Raw genomic sequence first — 21,571 nt, forward strand, 5'->3', positions numbered from 1 at the left:
TAAAGGAAAAGTATAAACCAGGCCTAGATTAAAGCAAATATTAATTGCCGAAATTAAAACTTTACTTTTCAGATTAATGCAAACAGGTCAAATTTTTTTTAACCTGACATTGGTTATTTTAGAATAGATTATGAGGCTTAATAACAATACCTTAAAATAATAGTTTTGTATTAATGATAAAAAAAACTCTTTATACCAAAAATAAGATTGTAAACGATGAATAATTATATTAAATGATAATTACAGCTATCCAATCAAGCAGACAAGACATTTTATAATCTTTAATTCATCCATAATATACCCTAAAACAATCCAAACATTTTATCTGAATAAAATACAATTATTAAAACAAAACAAAAAAAAGGCCTAAATACGCATGCAAACTATTTGAGAATACTAAGTTTCCATTGGATGGTGTTTCTCATCTTGGGAGCAGTCAGGGCTTCTGTGTCTGAGGGGTGAAAAGGATGATTGTACTTTCAGTGAGGATGTTTCATTCTGTTTTAAATCTACAGAGTTACTCTTTACCTTGCTGAGGCACAGCGGGTCTCTGCTGCTGAAATGATGCCGTAATGCTATTGGCTGTTGAGTTAGGACCCGTGAGCTGGAGAAAGATGAAACATGATTCACAAGTGAAAAAAATGTCCTTTTGTAAATAAATAAAAGTACATTTTAGAACACAATTGTAAGGGTGGGAGAGAAATGAGACACGAAACTGAACAACATGATAAATAGATTATATATACAGTGTTTCCTCTACATTCATTCTCCCGTGGCGGGCCGCCACACTTAAAATCCTCCCGCCACGGCTACAGCTTCTCAGTGACGTCTGATATTCTGCATAGTATTATGTTATTTTGTTAAGCCCCACTAAAGGCATAAAAAACTTTGTAAAGCACAATCAAGTTTTCACCCTATATTCCAAGACTTCTAAAGTCATTGCATAATGTGTAATTTTAGTTGCTAAGTTAAAGTTAACGGAAAGTCATCTCGCCTCAGGCGGCCTCAGTCATTCTCCATTCAGAATTCACACAGCGCGTCGCGTTCGTTTGCGACACGACGACACTCTCTTCAAGGTCAATATTCCCATTATTACTTCATTTGTAGATAAAGCATAAAGGTCTATGGTTTTCATAAAATGACTTTATCTTGCTGGAGTGGAGTTTATTGCCCATACCTTTCACAATCCCTTTAAGTAAGATTACAGCATGGAGTCGAGAGAGTGCTATTGTTCTTCATGCGCACTGAAATTTAAAACTGTTAAAAGAAAAGGCTCAAAAAAACTATAGAATACACTAAGCATTAGTGCTGCACGATTAATCATATCGCAATCGTAATAGCGATCTCAAACCTATGCATAATGCAATTATATAACGCAAAATGACGCGATTTTATATGAAATAAACAAATTAGGGCTATTAACGCAGCATCTCTTCTTTTTTGTCATCCTTTGACTAGTGTTACACGATCCTGCTCTTATTCGTGCAAATGCCATTTCGCATTTTGCACGACAAGAACTGAAAAGCTGCCTGTGAATGCCCTAAATGAGACTCGCAGAAAGACGCGCGCCATAATGCGCATGCACTGACGCGTGCCAGAATACAGTTCTCTATCGAGCTTGAACGAACAATAATACACACAATTATGCCAAAATGTCGTTTTGTCGAGTATCTTCATAACGTAAGAAAAGTCTTAAGGACGAAAAGAGTTGTGCTATGAGGCGCATGTGAGATCCGCGTCTCGGCAACGGGTGCCAGCAGCGAATAAAGCGTTCTGTCAGTCAAGTTAAAAGAACAAAGGGAAATTAGAAAATTACTCACTGATCTTGACTAAAGAACTTTTATAGCTTTAATAAGGATTATTCTATATATAATTTATAATTCATGCAGCACAGACTGTTTGATAACTTTATTCAATTTCTGTATCCTACCTGTTAAGACAGGAAGGGCACAGGTAAATATGGTTTTTATTATGGGTTTATGTGGGGATTGTTTGAAGTTCACTTAAAGGAACACTCCGACTTTTTGGGACTTTAGCCTATTCACCTTACCCCCCAGAGTTAGATAAGTCCATACATACCTTTTTCATCTCCGTGCGTGCTATAAGTCTGTTTGACGCACCCACCGCTAGCCTAGCTTAGCACAAAGACTGGATGTGAATGGTTGCAGCTTTCATACTGATCCAAATGAGTGGCAAAATAACGCAAACGTTTTCCTATTTACATGTTGTGGTTTGTATAGTCACAGAGTGTGCAAATATCAAGACCATATGAGACACAGACATCTTTTGACCGTATAAATACTATATTTTCTGAAGGGGAAGCACTGCTACTTGGGCAGAGTGATAACAATCACCTGAGACGCACCGTGACGAAGAGCAGAGAGTTCGCTTCGCTCAGCGTTGAAATAAAGAGTCAGCAATTACTAACGTTAGATAGAAAAGCATAGTTTATCATGGGTGTTTGCTTTATTGTATGAGCTGTGACAATAAACAGGGGAGACCAGGTAATACAGTACCATGTTTCATTGATTTCCAACCAAAAACGCACCCAGATTTATAAATATCACATGAATAAATAATTATTATTACAGGAATCAATATATTTTAAATGCAATTTATTAGCTGAACCAAATGTATTCAACAGTAGCCTATATAATATACAGTATTGCATTACTATAGGATAGAATAAGGGGAAAGTAATAGCACAAATTGTTTTTGCACAATGAACTCACAGCCTATCGTACCCTTTTGCACGCTCAAGTTCGTTATTTCCATGGTTATTTCAAATTTAGGCTATAGGCGCGCCGCGCGCAGGGTGCAAGTTCAACGCGGTGAACGCGCTCGTTTTTTTTTTCCCAAGCGCGTCCGCACCGCATCAAGATAAAAACATATTCATACCCTAATCATATAATAGTCTCACTAACGTTACATTAGATCTGGCTAAAGGCACTGTTACAGTAGGTCATCTAAAAACATAACGGAACACTTACCTCAGCCGCAGGTGATCCACTTGTCCTGTCTGTGCTATCGATGGGATGGCCGTATCCTTCAGCACATTATGGTCCGTGTGGCAAATTCCATTTTTTCAAAATAGTCGTCCTCATTGAAATGTACCGAGTAAACATAATGTCCCTTGATAATCTTCGGTGTGTTTGGATAAATATCCAGAGTAAGTTAGCCATTTCTTCATCCAGTCAGCGTTTTTAGTTGGAATTCTGTGAAACATTACCTCCCCTGTTTACAGTCACAGCTATTTACAATAGAGCGAAAACCCATGACTGTCAACTACGCTTTTACTATTTATAAATTGCTGACTCTATTACCCAAACACCGAGCGAACTCTCCGCTCCTCACCACGGCGTGTCTCCGGTGATGCGGTTATTACGCCGTCAAAGTAGCAGTGCTTCGCCTTCAGAGAATAGTTCCCAGGTTTTATACGGTTAAAAGATGTCTGTGTCTCATTTGACTTTGTTATTTGTACATTATGTGACTATACAAATCACAACATGTAAATAGGAAAACGTTTGCGTTATTTTGCCACTCATTTGGATCAGTATGAAAGCTGCAACCAGTCACATCGAGTCTTTGTGCTAAGCTAGGCTAGCGGTGGGTGCGTCAAACAGACTTATAGCACGCACGGAGATGAAAAAGGTATGTATGGACTTATCTAACTCTGGGGGGTAAGGTGAATAGGCTAAAGTCCCAAAAAGTTGGAGTGTTCCTTTAATTTAAAAGTTGTTAATTTTTTTTTTTAGCCTAATAATTTTTTTTAAAAAGTTGATAGCTTTCACTGTAATGATGGTTTGGTTGATGGTTTATTGATCATTATAGGTGTTATCAATCATTTAGTTGTTGTCTGTAGTTTGAGTTGAGAAATAAACATTAATACACAGAATGATCACTAATCTGTGTGTGCATTTTACTTTAGAACCAAGCAAGTTGGACTCATGAAACCATTTTATTATATCGGAATCGCATATCACAATTGCAATATTGACCTCAGTAATTGCAATGGCAATATGACTTTTTCCCCAAATCGTCCAGCCCTACTAAGCATATTATAGATATAATCCCTTCGCTATGTTCTTTTCAATGTGAAGCATTGCTTGCTGTGACTTGGTGTTGCTTCAAGTGCATCATTCTGCACACGGGATGCGCATGATCGATTATAATACTTTGGGGAGACAAGGCCCCCCCCACCGGGGAAATGGGCCTGCCCCCACAGCTTGGAAAAATCCTAGAGGAAACACTGATATATATATTTTTAAATGTAACATTCTCTGAGAAAAATCTGAATATTCCAATAACCTCAAGGTCCAAATAAAATAAAAGTTCCAATAACCTTAAAAATATTTTGTATTCAAACAATACACAAAAAAGTTCTGAGCTAAGCTGTTAAAACTGTTAGGGAGAGCCCGTGTGTGAGTGACTCACTGGAGTTTGGCCGTGCTGCAGGTTCTCACTCCAGATCTCTGGAAGGGCTGCCTCCATGAGCTGCAGCAGGACACTGAAGTCTCTCTGCAGGCTGCTGGCCGGACCGTCAAACTGGAAGAGCACCAGAGCTCTCAGCAAGCTGTGAACTTCCTCTGCAGGGTCAGACGATAACAATCATCAGTGTGAATCACATGTTCAACACAAACACAGAATACAGCTTAATAATTAAAATGATCTCATTCATGTCAATTCTGTACAGTTTTAAAGATACATTGAGTCAAACTATGCCACAACCAAGCGCTACAACCAATCAGAGCAACGAAGAAGGTGACGACTGAGTCCCATGCGTTTTCCCACTAGCGGAGCAAGTTGATATATTAAACTCTTTCCAGTCGGCAAAACTCCCAACAAATCTTTTTTTTTTCTTTTTTTTTTAAATGACTCAAGTGCCGTTCTTTGTTCTGGTTTCAAGCTTAAGTTCAAATCATCCAGAGTCGCGGTCAAAGCCGAATCGAAAGACAGCTGTTCGCAAGCAGCAGCCATTCTTTGTTTCAAGTAGCAGTGAACCATCGCAACACTGTCATCATTATGTTAAGCCCGCCCGCCGACTCTATACACGATGTGATTGGCCTGACCAGAGTTTGGTTTTTCCAGCTAAAACATCTTCGGAGAATTGCTAGACCACACTGGCTGTGAAATCATTTTTGCTGCCGGTAGGGTGCGTCTAGATTTCTGGGCTATGATTTTACTTGAACAATTCACAATTCCTCACTAAACTTTAGTGTGAATGCTGTTTATTTTGTATGCATTCATGTATAACTACATATATGCATAAGTATTTCTTACAGTTGTGGACTTACAATTGTTTATGCCAGATTTTACTATATATATATATATATATATATATATGAAGAGTTCAGATGCAAAAGCCTCTAAATGCCATTTGAAATTTTCTTCTTTAATGATGATTTTTATCAAGCTTGTATATTTAAGTTCAGTAATTTCACTTAAATGGCAATGATGATTACCTATTAATAGTTATTTAATTGAAATTACTGAACTTACACATACAAGTTTGATAAAAATCATCATTAAAGAAGAAAATTTCAAATGGCATTTAGAGGCTTTTGCATCTGAACTCTTCATATATATATATATATGCATGTATAATGTTTTTTTTTTCCTTCGGCTCACCTCTCATCTTATCAACAATGGTGATCATTTGATTAAGTGCGTTCAGGAGGGCGATGTCCTCAAATGGGCTTCCCTCCTTCAGACTGTGTTTCTTTCCCTCTGCTTTCCTACGATTCTTAGACGACCTCCTGCAGACAAATTTCAATATCTGCATCAGACTTGGCTTTTGACATTTGAGTTGATGAAACATTTCAATCAGTGGCCTCAAACGTAATTGGAAGTTCCATGTAATGCTGAAGACCTTGATTAACTGGTTCAGGTTTCTTTAATTAGGTTCAGGCAGTGGCCCTCAAGGAGCGGAGTTTGAGACCACTGATTTAAGTGAACTGTATTTGTGGTAGCAGTGATGTCACTCACGATGAAATGCGAGAGTTGCTGCGGGAGTATTTTGAGCCAAGATGGCTGCCGGTCAGGACGCTGCTGGCCTCAGAGTAGAGTTCAGCATCTGCACAGTCAGCACCATCCTCGTCTGAAATAGAACAGGAAGAGACTATCAGTGAGCAACAGGAAATAGTTTAAAACTAAGTGTACTTATGTTTGCATGTGAATAAGGAATATTAAGTGTAGCGTTAGTTCTGGCAGGTCACGTTAGTCAAGCTTGCATCAGCTGACTTCCAGAGCTGAGATATTGAGATCCCACGTAGCATTTATGCCATTATAAAAATAGTGGGTTCGCGGACGGTGGAATTTTGGGACGGCGCTTGGTGCCACGGACCCCGGGGGGCCTGCTGAGTGCAGTAAAATAGTTTAGTTAAAATGTCTATCAAATATACTACCTGAAACCCCATTAAAAGTGCATCTATCCATAAAAAATATATATTAATATAAATTATTTAAAATATTCATATTTAAGTTGTGCTTTAGATTTAAGTCAAATCCATATGTTATTTTGGCAGGAAGTTATTTTACTTTAAAACGTTTTAAATATGGATATTTTTCTTACATCTTCTTCTTCCTCATTACTCCACATAGTCAACATCTGAGATATTTTCATCAGCTATATGTTCAAGCACTTCAGAACTGTATATTATGCACATGAAAAAGTTTCAAAAATGTATCTGTGATATATATTTTTTTTAATAAAAGAAATTTCAATCAGAATCACTGAAAATGTGACTTCAGTAACAGGCTTTCAAACCTACTGTCCATTCTAATGGACAGACACATTTAAAAAAAATCCTGATTTAAAACGTGCAATTCTACAGTCGATTTTTAACTTTAATTAATAAGTTAAATCTTTCTATTTTACATAAAAAACTATGAAATACTGGCAACAATATATACAAAATGTAAATACACCTTAGAAAATGTTCCTTGCATCTGTGTTTGGAGTGAAGTGCTGCCATGCTTCTCTTCAATGTAGAGTTTTTTTTATATATATATATATATAATTACTACATGCAGAGCTTTACTGGCAATTGATTGGATGACAAACGTCCAATCTCATGGACTGCAGGCTTTAAAGGTGCCATATGTAATAATTGAGGTAACAATATACGAAAAATGAGCTACACGCATCAAAAGAATGAGAAGAAATAAGTGCAAAGATGTCATTAAAAAACTGACAAGTTATAGTGCTGCCGAGATATTAACCTGAATTAGCATGCTAAATTACTAGCCCCGGCCCGGCAGGTATCGTAATACCAGTTCCGGCCATGGGAGGCGGTATGCGGACGGGCAACGTTAGCACCAGCCAAACTGCAATAGACGAGTGAGTCGCGCTCGCGCCGGCTTGTGTGTACTTGAACCTGATGTCAGTCGTGTGGAAATACAGCCAATTACTACATTTCAGTTCAGGGAAGAGTTCAAAAAATGATTGGTCGACATTATGCATGAGGAATACATTTTGGTAAGTTGTAGCATACTGTATCTTTCACCAGTGTTCGTGTTCTTTTTCCAGCTAGTAGAGACGATCGGTTCACGTGCGCTAGGGATCTGTAGTGTAACATGTACAAGCGCCAAAACGGTATTTATTCTTTGAATTGCGTAATATAATTGACAGAATCTGAGAGCTTAACTAACCTGCTTGCTAAGTGTCAATTGCGTGTGTCTCACGGTGAATTCACGGCGCTAGCTTGATCAACATCAGCGAATGCTGTCTGTCAAATTAATTCACTAACAATAAAAGTGTAATATGAACAAAACGAATACCATAAACTTCAAATAATTGCCCAAGCTTTTATTTTCCCATACCGTCGAAATGCACCAGCTTGTTTTTGAGATCTATGAGGCGGTCTTCATCATTTAGTGTTGAGATTCATAGTGTTTAGTTTAGTTCACTCTAGTGTTTAGTTCATTGAGTCTCTGATCTCTAAAAATCTCCAAATGTTCCACGTGAAACTGCGGTCTTCCAACCTTTTACTATCATGTCAAATGATTTGAATAACATGCGCGATGGTAGGAGCACAAGTCATTTTTTGGAGGTATACTGCCCCCATCTGTTATGGAATATGGAGTAGGATTTGATTTATGATGTTAGATGGCACCTTTAAGCTAGGTGAAATGCTCCAGAAGTTTGAAAAAGGGGGCTGACATGTGATGTCCATTGTAATGGACAAAGGGTCTGAATGAGCTCTTCAATAAAATATTTGATGAGATCAAACATGTGAAATGGCTTACCAAATAACTCAAGTCTGGCCTTGGCTTTAAGTTCTCGGACCACAGCAAGACGGTTTTTGTGGCGGATGAACAAAGTCTTCTGGGACTCCAGGAAGGACGTATGATTACTGTGAGCTGAAGGCAAACCAAGTGTACAAATATGATACAAAATAAACAGGTCAATGCCAAGATAAGTAAAATAAAATGGTTTACCATCTAAAAGAGCAGACTTCAGATTTGTCTCAATGATGTCCTGTCTGTTGTACAAATAAATCTGAAATGACAAATAAGAAATAAAAAAAAAATTAAGTTATGATCCATATAAGTATGGTCGATACTAAGTCTCACCAAGGCTGCATTTATTTGATTAAACAAACACAACAAAAACTGTAATATTGTGAAATATTATTCAAATTAAAATTGGTTTTCTATTTGAATGTTTTAAAATATAATTTATTCCTGTGATCAAAGCTGAATTTTCAGCATCATTCCTCCAGTCTTAAGTGTCACATGATCCAGTGCCATGATCCCATGACAGCATTTATTTGAAATAGAAATCTTTTGTAACATTATAAATGTCTTTAGTGATCAATTTAATGCATCCTTGCTGAATAAAACTAAGTTATAAAATTATTAATTACGGACCCCAAACCTTAGAATGATAGAGCATATATGTAGTTCATTTATTATTTGTTGGTTAATTACAGCTATATAAAAAAAATCAAAGATTATTTCATACAGTTTAGCAACAATGCTGCAATCAGAATCAAGTTTTCTAGTACAACAATAATAAACAGCATAACCTGATAATAATAAAAGGTAATGAAAGACACAGGCTCACCAATCTCAGCGCTTCTTCCCATGCAGCTCCCTGTATCAGAGCGGATATCGCCTCCTCACAGTCCTGATGACACACAGACATTAAGCACAGCACATTCTTGGAGAGCGGAACTATGATGACTATGAAATATGCAGTGTACCTTCGCATACTGCTCCAAACACACGGCGGCTTCTGTGTGCCTTCTGGCCTCTAGAAGTTTCTCTGAAAACATCACACATACAAGATGGCTTACGGACATTCGTAATCTCAGTGGGAAACAGATACATAACAGAAATGTCTTAACCTGCTAGGTCTCTGGCAAGCAGTGCCAGCTGTTCGGATGGCAACGGGATGTGTGTCGCCACGGCGAGGGCATGCCGCCAGCTCGTACAGCTGATGAAGGCCTGCAGGGCAAGGCCCGTCTCTCCACATCTCCATAGCAACAGTCCCGCCTGCTCCGCCTGCTGCTGCTCAACTAGATGCTCTGCATAGGCCACGCTCAGTGTCTGATGACATCACAGGGGTCGAGGGTCAAGATCATGTCAGCATTGCTATTTTAAGTTAATTGATTAATGAAAGTCACAAGGTTTCTGTTCTCCTGTTTCTGACTGTGCGCAACACGATCTCCAATCTCTGTGTGTGAGTGGCGTATGTGTGTGTGCTTCAATGAAAACAGCACGGTGATTCAACTGACTAAGAGCTACCTCTGCATTAAAGTGTTTCAATGGATACATTCCAACCAATCAGAATAGAGTATTCAGCCTAGTGTTGTCACGATACTGGAATTTCCAACTTAAATATGATACCTTAAAAAAACCATTTTCTATACTACAGGGAAAACTGAGATAATTTGTTACTATCTCAGAATTTTTGGATAAGTACCAAACTTTTGAACGGCAGTGTATATGGGTGTATATATATATATATATATATTGGTGAGACAAACCTTGACTAACGAACTTCAGGGGTAAAATAAAATGTTACAAATATTAAAATATGAACCATCTATAAAACTTGCCTTGTATTGCTCACTGTCTGAAGGATAGAGCTCAAGAGCATCACTGTACAGTTTCTGATCTTTCACCAAGTTTAACAACTCTGTGAAGTGTTCTTCATCTGGGAAACATGAGGTAGAACAAGAGAAATAAACATGGAGACAACAGTGAATATTTAGTGTTGTATTCACTTGGGACATTCTACAAGGCCCTTACCACACTTGCTGAGGTGATGTAAGGCCTTCCTGTATCTCTTGAGGTGTTTATCGATGGTGTAGCGCTGGTAGTTAGGCTCCAGGGTTTTCAGCATGTTCAGGAAGGGCAGGTACTCTTTAGGGTCCTACATGTTTGAGAAGAAGCCTATAAACCACTGCAAAACAGCGTCTACGACAGACGTGTACCGAAACTAGATCAATCTCATCATCAAAAACGCTGAAAGTGTCTGTTGTGTTGCATCATTTTATAATATAAAATCATACATTTTAGGAATACAAATATGCGTTTATATATTATTAGATTATATTATAGTATTCATTTTTTATTAATTAAATTGGACTAGTTCATTTTTATAATATAAAATAATGCAATTTAATACAAATATGTAAAATGGCAGCTTATATATGAAATGATTCATTACATTCATTATATTTACAGAATTATATTTGTTCTTTTCTATTATATAATAAAAATATTATATGTGAAATCACTTCAGATATATTATATAAAACATAATATAGTAATACAAATATTTGAAATGGCTGCTTATATATGGAAAGGTACACTATTAATTATGTGTAGCATCATAGACTATAATACTACTAGAGTACTACTAACTTTAAGTTGGCTTAGAAAAGCCTAGCCAGGAAGTTTGAAAAAGTTTTAAACTATTCTGTTCTTTTTAAAAAGAAAGAAAGAATAGTTAAAAGAAAGAACGATTAGTTTGAAAAAAGAAAGAAAAGGTTAAAAAGAAAGAAAGAAAAGTAAAAAAGAAAGAAAGAAAGATCAGTTTGAAGAATGAAAGATTAGTTAGAAAGAAAGAAAAATTTGTTTGAAAAAGAAATAAAGAGTAATTAGAAATAAGAGAAAGATTAGTTTGAAAAAAGAAAGAAAAGGTTAAAAGAAAAGAAAGAAAGAAAAGAAACAAGAAAGAAAGAAAGAAAGAAAGAAAGAAAGAAAGAAAGAAAGAAAGAAAGAAAGAAAGAAAGAAAGAAAGAAAGAAAGAAAAAAGCTCAGTTTGAAGAATGAAAGATTAGTTAGAAAGAAAGAAAAATTAGTTTGAAAAAAGAAATAAAAAAGTAGTTAGAAATAAAGAAAGATTAGTTTGAAAAAAAAAGAAAGAAAGAAAGATGGATTAGTTAGAAAGAAAGAAAGAAAGAAGTGGAAGAAGTATAATAAGTTTAAGTACAATATCAGTAAGTTGGCTTTTCCAAGCCAACTTAGTAATATAAATATCAAATGTGAAAGGGTGAATCGTATTGATTATGTATTTAAAGAATTGCATTTATTAATTTTACAATATTATATACTGAGATATAATATTAATATCTATTAAGAGTTGAGATACATCAAGAGTGGGAATCTTCTGACTGACCTTCTGAGATTTTTCAGCCACCATGAGCACTAGGTCAAAATCGTATGTGCCGAGGGAATGCTCATACAGCTCGTTTACATTGACGAGGAAGAGCAGATACTTCAGCGCTTCCTCTGCGCTCACGCTGTTGGAGCCGCTGGGGGGGTTCACTGAGCACAAAACACACACATGTAACTGACTCAAGCCCAGTAAACAAACATGTTTGATTATGTGTCTGTTGAGGCTCACCTCGTAACTCATGGACCTTCTGTAGAGCGATTTCCAGTTCTGGTGTAGTTTTTCTCACGTGTGATGTAAGAACACATAAACAATATCTGTGTATAGATTAAAGCATGTCAGAGGAGGAAGAAAGGGGCTTGCCGTACACTGTGTGTGAAATTCAATCTAATCTTATTTGTAATTAAAAAAAGGAAGTAGAAGTAGGCTATACTATACTTCCTGAGATGCATTTAAACATATGTAGCATTTATAACAGAGAAACTGACTTCTGTGGATCGAGAGTCTCCATTGTGGACCGGAAAGCGTCACAGACGATGTCCACCTTCTTTCCTCCTTTCCCTGAAGCTGCACTGGAGGCTGAGCGTGAAGGACTCGGGTACATTGTTGTGGTGGTGTCTTCCTCTCTAAGAATGACAAAATACTTAAATGAATAGATAAATCATAAAAACACCAAAAGACATTTAATCAATGCCTTTGCATTAAAAACGTACTTAAGTTCAGTGAGGAACAGGTTGATGTGGTTGATGGAGTCAATCTGTTTCAGGAACATCTCAATGTTGTCAAGAAACACCTGTGTGAGGATTTATGGGATGCAGGTGGATTATTCATTTAGTACTATTCTCTGAAAGGAAATGTAATCCATGGTGTAGTAGAGGATTGCATTTAGATGTTACTGTAACAGGAAATGAGGTCACTCACAGAGGGATTGTGGTCATAAATGAGGTTGAGGTTGATCCTCAGCTTCCTCATGCTCTCGAAAGCATCTTTAAATCTGAGACTGAAACAAACAACACATTAAAATGATTCGAATCAATTCAAACCAGGTTCACTTCATTTATCTTTTTCATCTTAAGTTCATAAGCTTAATAGAAAATACAGACATAAGAAATGTAAAATAAAATATATTTACATTTTAAAATACTAATACATTTATTTTTCAATGTGGAAATGTTTATATATTTAAAGATCAGTATGCTTTTTGTTTACTTAGCAATGTCTGAAGTTTTTGTAAATGTAAAATACCCATCAAGCCATTTTCTGAGCTGAGAAAGTACAAGAGCCCGATGATGGATGGTTTCCAGGTTCCCTCGTGGCATCTAAAAAGCAAAAACGAAAATATATATTTATATAAACACACACCACCAAATATACAACCACACACTTGCATCACAAAACAGAGCAAGGCGACCATTTGAGCTTATAAAACTTACACTTTTTTTTTTTAAATGAGTGATCGTTTCACTTGATAAGACCCTTATTCATCATCTGAAATCGTTTAAAGCCCTTTTAACATTTCGCAGTTTGCACTGAACCTGTCGTTTGAACCTTGAACCGTTTGGTTCCCATTGAAATCCATTATATGGAGAATGTTTTCATCAAAAACCTTAATTTCTTTTCGACTGAAGAAAGAAAGACATGGATATCTTGGATGACATGGGGTGGGTAAATTATCAGCAAACGTGTTTTTAAAAGTGAACTACTGCTTTAATCACGTTCTGTTCACCTGCAGTATGAGTCTGGTGTCCTGGGGAACCACAGAAACAATACGAGAGCCTCGTTCAACCTTTCTTACGGTCTCATCATTCTGATTGGCATCTGAGCTCAGAGCTGACTGCAGGCCTATGCAGGGACAACAATGACATCATACATGTATATTTACATTTAGATATACCTATATTTAGATAAAACACTGGTCAAAAGTTTTGGGGTCTCAAATTAATGCTTTTATTCATCAAATATGCATTAAATTGATCATTTGTAAAGTAAAGTCATCTATAATGCTACCACTTATATTTTAAAATAAATGGTATTGTGAACTATTCAAGAATAATGAATTACATCTTTAATAATAATAAATGATTCTTGAGCAGCAAATCAGCATATTAGAATGATTTCTGAAGGATCATGTGACACTAAAGTAACATAATGATACAAAAAAAATCATCACAGGAATAAATTACATTAAAAAAAAACATATTACCAACCCCAAACTTTGAACAGTTGTGTATATTTATATGATATATATTTCCATATTTAATGTCTTTGCTGCGTTCACATGTACCTTTAACAGACAGCGTGCTGATGTTGAGACAGTGGCACATATGAGAGTGTGTGGTGAGCAAAAGGAAGTCATCATAAACTACAAATGAAGATATATTGGACGCCACCTGTGGAAGAGAAACTCTAATGAGCAAAACAGCCAAGATTTTGTAACGAACACAACAAATGTAATGTAATTTATCTCATTTTTGGGGTCCTCACACCTACCAGTGAGTCACCGATATAGAGCTGTGATCTCTCAGTGAGGCCTATCAAGTATTCCTATTAAAAGACAAATTCATATGAAGCATGTGATGCAATTTAAGGGCAAAGCATGAACAAAAACTCAGTTCTGTCTGGAGAATATATATTTACTTCTCCGCTGAGGGAACACAGTGCCGTCTGAACGCAAGGCCGAGGGAAGTTGATGGTATTGCCACTTGAATCCTTCCATTCTGTTAGACTGAGCTCTGAAGAGTCTGTATGAAATATTCTAGCATTAATACATGTCATTAGTCATTTTAGACATCTTTTTTTACTTTTCTTTTAAAAGAATTAATACATGATTAAACATAAATTGTGTGGTAGCAATTTCAGTTTCTGTCACGGACTGACCCATAAGAAGTTTCCGGATCTGTCCATCTTCAAGTTGCAGGGCCACAGTGCCATTTCTGAGGCTGTGGCACAAGCTGATCACATGACCATCCACAGGAACGTCTGACCTGAGAAATGACCAACCCCAAGAATGTAAGAAAAAGAAACAAGAGCTCATGTCTATGCTCTTTGTGTGGGCTACACTAAACACAAATTTGAACAAGACCGGAGGAGTTGGGTATTTTAGCGGCAGTACCTGATCTCCAGTGTGTCCTTGGGGTCCTGGCTGTCTGATGGGGTCAGTTTCAGCAGGCGCGTCAAGCACACACCGTGGGCCACAGCCAAAAACAAATCTTCACTCAACCAGAGCAGCAAGCGCAGTGTCAGAGGTTCCCCATGATCCACGGCGACCCTGCACACACATCTGCATCAGCACACCGAATGCAGGCTGCATGTCATAGTCACACAGTAGTGCTCATTCAATCTGCTTGCCTGACTCTACGCAACTTTACGCAAACAAATGTTTTAGAGAAAACAGTGAAAAAGACATTAAATATATTTGATTTGCTCTGAAAGGTTATTTCACACAAATTTGTCAAAACATTTTTTATTAGAGCTGTATTAAAATATACAATAAATGCAATATATTTTGCCCCACCATTCAAAAGTTTGTCATCAAAACATTTATTAAAGAAGAAGAAAAAAACTTTTATTCAACAAAGAATGCATTAAATTGATAAAACGTGACAGTTCTTCTGAACTTTCTATTCATTAAAAAAAATTCACAAAAATATTAAGCAGGGAAAGTTTTTTTTAACACTGATAATAATAATAAATGCTTCTTCAGCACCAAATTAGCATATAATAATGATTTTTGAAGGATCATGTGACACTGAAGACTGGAGTAATAATGCTGAAAGCTTTGCACCACTAAATCACATTGTAAAATGTATTAAAATAGAAATTGTATTGTAAAAATAAATTGTGATTTTAAATTGCATGTTTTCTGCATTTTTATAATTGATAATAAATGCCGCTTTGTTGAGCATAAGAGACTATTCCTCATATTTCTCATTCAGTGGCATCTTCTTGTTAAATACAGATTGGAGAAACTCAAAAATCATCCTGTACCTGTATGTCTTTCTTAAGACTAATGGTGCTGAGGTGACTTTAAAGCCAAGAACCTTGGGTACACCTCCATTTTCAACTCCACCACCTGAATACAGAAAACACAAGTGAATAAATCCTACATTACATGATACTGATGTTTCAATACCAATTCGAGTGTGACTCACCTTCCCCATATACATAAATATGCCCATCGGCTGTGAGAGCTGCGAGCTCATTGGTCCTCTGGGCTTGAGAATGGAAGGTGACCAAGTTGACAGGAACAGGAAGTTGAAGTTCAAAAGCACACATAGGTGGAGGGATCACACACTGGCGGAATGTTGTCACCAGAATTTTATCTGCAAAACACATGTTAGTTAAACACTGAAACCATTCACTTCAATCATCAATTGTTAAAATGCCTAATTTACAGCACAAATGAGAAATAGTGCATTGTTTACAACATTTTAGAGATTCATCAATTATTCAAGAGTTGGAAAATGGCCACCCCTACCTCCATCAATCACTGCCACATTGGCGTTGTCATATGAATCATTGCCACAGCTGCGCTGAGTGCTCCAGCCCCAGTCGTAGGTGTAGCTGGCCCATCCTCGAGTCAGGAGGTGGAGACGCAAGGGCTTCTCCGGATCCCAACACACACACGCCGGAGCCCTGAGGGGCTCATTGCCGAAATGCAAACTCTGCTTCAGATACCAGTGATAATTCCCAACAGTCCACAGCTGAACTGTGAACGAAAAAGGTGAGAAGTTTAAAACAAAAGCCCTAACCCAGATAATGAGTATCATCGCCAGGACTGAATGAACTGATTTTTTATTTTTTATTTATTTTTTATTTTTTAGAGCTTAGGTACAGGGTGGGAGAATGTAAGTGTGATTTTCCTGATAAAAAAAAAAAAAATTGATTGCGAATAAAAAATAAATAAAATTCCAGGTATGATTTGCTTGTTTTTTAGGGCAGCACAATTTGGCCAAAATCTTGTGATTATATATCAATATAATAATATAAAATTAATAATAATAATAATTATTATTATTAATATATATTATTATATATAAAAAAAAAAAAAAAAAAAAAAAAAAGAAATATAATATTTTATTGTAAAATAAAAAAACAGGTATTTAAAATTATATAATAATATTTTTATATTACATTACAAGTACATATGACTCTTTTGTTAATAAGCTCTTCTCATTACAAGTATGGGAAGATTGGTTGGAACATATTGCTTTGCCGAATGCATGTGTAAGTGACTCAAAAGTGACGATGTGAGAACGAAAACACTGGCGGCTAATGAGTAACATGAAAACAGCACATATATACAATCTTTGTGATTTGATAATTGTACAAAGCCATATTGCGATTTTGGTTTTATTTTGATTTATCATGCAGCCCTAATCAGCACCACTGATTATTACTCACCCCATCACTGAATATGCAAAGCAGTTAAATTTGCCTCTTACTGTAAGTGTTGGGATGGTTGTTCTCTCCAAGCTTCAAGTCTTCCATCCAAACCACTAGTACAGTCGAGTCACTGTTCCACAGCAGCTCCTTCACCTGAAAAACACAGACCATTTTATATTTATTCCCCATGATTTATAGCTTGAATCTTTAAAAATCAAAATCATGTAGAAAGGAAATTAGTTTAGTACTTCAGTGGCCAATCAGAGACATGTATGTTGAGAGTGTGAACACAATGGCCAATCAGAGGTGTTTAAGAATCCATCAACAACGCTCAAAATGCTAGAGGGAAATGCTGGTATCATCAAATTTTTAACATCTCAGTACCGACTTGGTGCCAAAGTCGGTACTTTTGACAACACTAGAGGAGTTAATATCTACCTTGACCTGGTCCTTTCCAAAAGGCAGTGTAAAATCTCCATGCATCAGTCCGTTCTTTTCCATAAACACCACACTGTGTTTGTTAGGGTGTCGCTGTGTGGAAGCGATCAGGCTGCCAGAGGGTCTACAAGAAAAATACAATTCAATATTAGCACTTTAATTGATGACAGCTAAAAGGGCATAATTTCCCTTTCTCTAAATAGTTTGAAAAGTTCAGACGTTCAGGATGTCTTACTTCCAGCAGAGAGGGTGCTCCAGACCGTTAACGACCTCGCTGGTGGCCTGCAGGACACATTCTCGGTTCCAGATACGAACCTTTCGAGCGCCTGAAACAAAAATGCAGCTATATTTTAACAGTCACAAACTTTTTTATGTAACAAGATCCATAAAAAAGGGAAATTCTCACCAGCCTTGGGACAAACAGCACTGACGGCAAAGAACTGCCCATCGCCTCGCCAAGTGACCCTTGGCTTCCTGTCGTCCCATGGCAGGGCAGGCTGCACTTCCTGTGAAAGTGGATCAGAACTAGGTGAGAAGGAGGATCATATTCAAACCAGGTCAAAATGCCAATAGTCTCCTCTGCTCGGTATCATACTTGCTGGCTGCAGTGGGTTGGTTTGGTAAAGCAGAAAAATACTAAACAGAACAAAAACTTACTGCTGCTTTCCGTTGGGCAGCCTGCTTGCCCTCAGAGCCATGAAACTGAGTCTCCTTCTTGCCCCAACCAACTGTGATGAACTTATCTGATGCACAGAAGCAAAATAACCAATCAGGCACTATATCTGCTCATATGCAGTGAACACAAGTCAGCTGCATGAAAGCATGATATTTACAGTTGGGAATCAAAAATCGATTCCAATTCTAAAATTGGACACATAAAGGAGTAGTTCACTTTTTTAAAAAACTTTTGCTGATAATTTACTCACCCCTATGTCATCCAAGATATCCATGTCTTTCTTTCTTCAGTCGAAAAGAAATTAAGGTTTTTGATGAAAACATTCCAGGATTTTCTCCATATTATGGACTTCAATGGGAACCAAACGGTTCAAGGTTCTAAAGACACTTTCAGTGCAAACTGTTCAAAGGGCTTTAAACGACACCAGACGATGAATAAGGGTCTTATCAAGCGAAACGATCGCTCATTTTAAAAAAATAATAACAAAGTTTAAGTTTTATAAGCTCAAATGGTCGCCTTGCTCTGTTCTGTGATGCGCGTTCGTTACTCTCCTGTTCGAACTCATTCATCAAAATGAACTAATCTTTTTCCGAGTCAATTCGTTCATTTGACCAAAAAGATTTTTTTTTTAAAATAAGCGATCGTTTCACTTGATAAGACCCTTATTCATCATCTGAAATCGTTTAAAGCCCTTGAACAGTTTGCACTGAAACTGTCTTTTGGACCTTGAACCGTTTGGTTACCAGTAAAGTCCATTTTATATGGAGAAAAATCCTGGAATGTTTTCATCAAAAACCTTAATTTCTTTTCGACTGAAGAAAGAATGACATGGACATCTTGGATGACATGGGGGTGAGTAAATTATCAGCAAAAGTTTTTTTTAAAGTGAACTACTCCTTTAAGGTCAGGAATTGGATACTTGTTACAAAATTAAAATTTTGATTCCTCTTATTGATTCCTTTGCGTACATTTTAATGATTTGTAATAATTCAGACGCAAGAAGACCCGTGCACTGTTTTCTGTGCAGCACACTAATCCAAAGTGCACACACAAAAAAGTGATTATAATGTGCAAGAACATCACACGCTGTTGTGAACTTTCACATGTTAACATAGTCAGTTATGTCTTAAGTGAATGTAAACAGTTGACAAAGAAAACACATGTGTAACTATATTGGATCTACACAGCCATCTCTAGAATAACGCTTATCAAACAACTAAAGAAAAAAGAGAATTCACTCCCTATTCTTGATTGAATCATTTTTGTAGATATATATGAAATGTATTATTTATTTATTTTTTATTAACTGCAGTGTTATTTCACATTTTTCTGTACCTGAATCTCTGAAAATCTTAAAACACTGTTTATTTTAATTGTTGCTTTGTTTAGTTGGATTTTACTTGTCTTTAATAATGCTTGACATTTAATTAGTTAGGCTAGTTGTTTTTGCTATGGTATTTTTAAACCATAGGCAAAAGTTGCTTGTGTAAGTGTTTTATAGCCTATTGATGTTCATGGTATTCAGCTACAATAAAATGTTAGAATAAATGTGAAATAAATCCAAGTTTTTTTTATTCTTTCTTTTTGTCAAAATTAGGAATCGATAAGAAGAATCGGAATTGGGGTTGTTAACATTGAAATGATACCCAATCCTAATGATATTGAGCGCTAAATGAAAACTTATTTTAGCTATACCTTCGCCAAAGTCATCCTGATTGATTCCAACCTCGGTTATTGGCTCAAAGTCCTTGGTCATCATGATAATGGTCTCCTGACCTGATATGCCATATAAGACACAAATGGACACAATGCAAAATGTCATTATTATGCACTTCTAAACAGAACTAATTGAGTTGCACAGAAATGTGTATTTCAATGACTCTAAAATAACATTGCTAGAGATACAGACCTGTGGTTAGAGTCACCAACTCCTGGTCTGGGCTCCAAGTCATACCGGTTAGACCACTGTCCACGCTGCCAACACACTCCAACTGTTAGAGAGAAATTATTAAAGCACAATTAGAGCACACATGTGTTATAAAAATGTTTTGAGCATTTAGATCAAATGAATGATCACCTGACTGGTGTTGAGGTTGTAGAGAATGACATCACCACTGGCAGTAGCCACACACACTGACTCCTGATCTGGCAGATCTTGTATTCCCACCACAAGCCCACTACCATCCTCTGGGAGATAGTCATCTGTCGTCAATGAAACCTCTTTATAAACCTATGAAAGCACATTATACAGCAAGATTAATGTATAGCTATTTGGTACTAGACACTAAGTCAGATTTGAACCCATATGGAAACTTAAATTTATTCTAGAAGTACCTCTCCAGTCCGTGGGTCGTACTCTGTGATGGCAAGTTCGGAGGCCACAAGCACTGTTCCATCCTCGCTTCTGATGGTGAAACACTGCGGGGATCCCGGGATAGGAAGATCCACACATCTGAAGCGCTGCAGCAGGCTGAGGTTTCTCATTTTGGATGGATGCTTTCAACAAGATGAGATCTGAAACAATAGTTAATTTTTTGTATTACTGATTGATTTAATTTGATATAAGAAATGTTGTAGCATGACATAGTGGAAAAGACACTGTCTCCACTTAAAACTTCATGACATGCATCCTGGTATGCTCTTAAAACACATTCATGCTAGAGATTGGTTGCTCACTTCCCTTTACTAACAAAATAAATTCTGTCCAAACTTTTGACTGGTAGTGCCTACCATCGCAAGTGGTTACTATATTCTTGCATCTTGGTAACTTATTTATAAGGTAACTCGACGGGAAAAAACAAACATGGTATGTCTAAGAACAAGTTATTGCCATGGCGCAAACAAGATATGGTTGTTTCATAACTTCTCAGAAGAGTGCCACTAAATTGGATAACATAGATATGTTCAATTAGACAACAAGCTCTTATTTAGGACTCTAAAATGTCAAGTAAACGCCTGTCTTTATCATGGCACACAATCAAGTCAGCGTATATCTAAAAGAAGTTAACGTTACACCTACCTTGCTGTATTTTCTATTCTTTCTATATGAGGTAAATTATCATTTGTGGAATATTAATTCACAACACACGCACGTTGTTGTCAGCACAGTTTCTCTGACATGATCGTAGAAAAAAATGTCGCTTTGAGCAGACATGAACAAATGTGCGCCCTAGCGGCGTGGAGGAAACAGCCAGACGTCATATTTATGTCCTTGAATCGGTTCTTTTGAACTGTGCTCTTCAAAGAATCGTTTAAAAACACAATCCAGCGATTCGATTTAGTGTTGAAGCAATGAATACTCTTGGTAAATAATACAGTTTCCATTTACATTATTAAACAATACTAAAATTAATTTATTTATTTTGACTGCAAACGGATCTTTTGATCGACCGGTTCGAACCAAACCGAGCAAACCGATTCGTTTAAGAGTCGAATTCGGACGG

The 21,571-nt window shown here is 36.8% G+C and overlaps 1 protein-coding gene across 1 annotated transcript; it reads right to left on the reverse strand.

Moving 5' to 3' along the window:
- Positions 1 to 266: 266 nt before the first annotated feature.
- elp1 (elongator acetyltransferase complex subunit 1) lies at positions 267 to 21,287 on the reverse strand. The gene is made up of 37 exons (XM_039648884.2): positions 21,148 to 21,287; positions 20,463 to 20,642; positions 20,206 to 20,358; positions 20,038 to 20,119; positions 19,824 to 19,904; positions 18,110 to 18,195; positions 17,859 to 17,958; positions 17,688 to 17,778; positions 17,453 to 17,576; positions 17,074 to 17,167; positions 16,107 to 16,337; positions 15,781 to 15,951; positions 15,617 to 15,701; positions 14,742 to 14,897; positions 14,507 to 14,613; positions 14,267 to 14,370; positions 14,120 to 14,173; positions 13,914 to 14,019; positions 13,356 to 13,471; positions 12,875 to 12,948; positions 12,551 to 12,629; positions 12,343 to 12,422; positions 12,118 to 12,255; positions 11,861 to 11,946; positions 11,633 to 11,781; positions 10,258 to 10,381; positions 10,065 to 10,162; positions 9,351 to 9,552; positions 9,207 to 9,268; positions 9,068 to 9,130; positions 8,440 to 8,500; positions 8,248 to 8,361; positions 5,986 to 6,097; positions 5,629 to 5,756; positions 4,435 to 4,586; positions 529 to 604; positions 267 to 451 (listed from the first exon to the last, which is right to left on the reverse strand). The coding sequence occupies exons 2-37, from the start codon at positions 20,610 to 20,612 to the stop codon at positions 384 to 386; spliced, it is 3,957 nt and encodes a 1,318-aa protein (XP_039504818.2). The 5' UTR covers positions 20,613 to 20,642; positions 21,148 to 21,287; the 3' UTR covers positions 267 to 383.
- Positions 21,288 to 21,571: the final 284 nt, after the last annotated feature.

Source organism: Pimephales promelas, chromosome 9, assembly GCF_988280905.1.
Source record: "Pimephales promelas chromosome 9, fPimPro1.hap1.1, whole genome shotgun sequence".
NCBI lineage: Eukaryota > Metazoa > Chordata > Actinopteri > Cypriniformes > Leuciscidae > Pimephales > Pimephales promelas.

What these genes read in the sequence shown, in the direction of transcription:
- elp1 (XM_039648884.2), bottom strand. Translation starts at nt 20,612, where the DNA reads ATGAGAAACCTCAGCCTGCTGCAGCGCTTCAGATGTGTGGATCTTCCT. An exon ending in GAAGTCTGCTCTTTTAGATG is followed by an intron (nt 8,362 to 8,439) that starts GTAAACCATTTT and finishes GTTTGCCTTCAG; the next exon opens with CTCACAGTAATCATACGTCC. An exon ending in GGCCAGACTTGAGTTATTTG is followed by an intron (nt 6,098 to 8,247) that starts GTAAGCCATTTC and finishes GTTCTATTTCAG; the next exon opens with ACGAGGATGGTGCTGACTGT.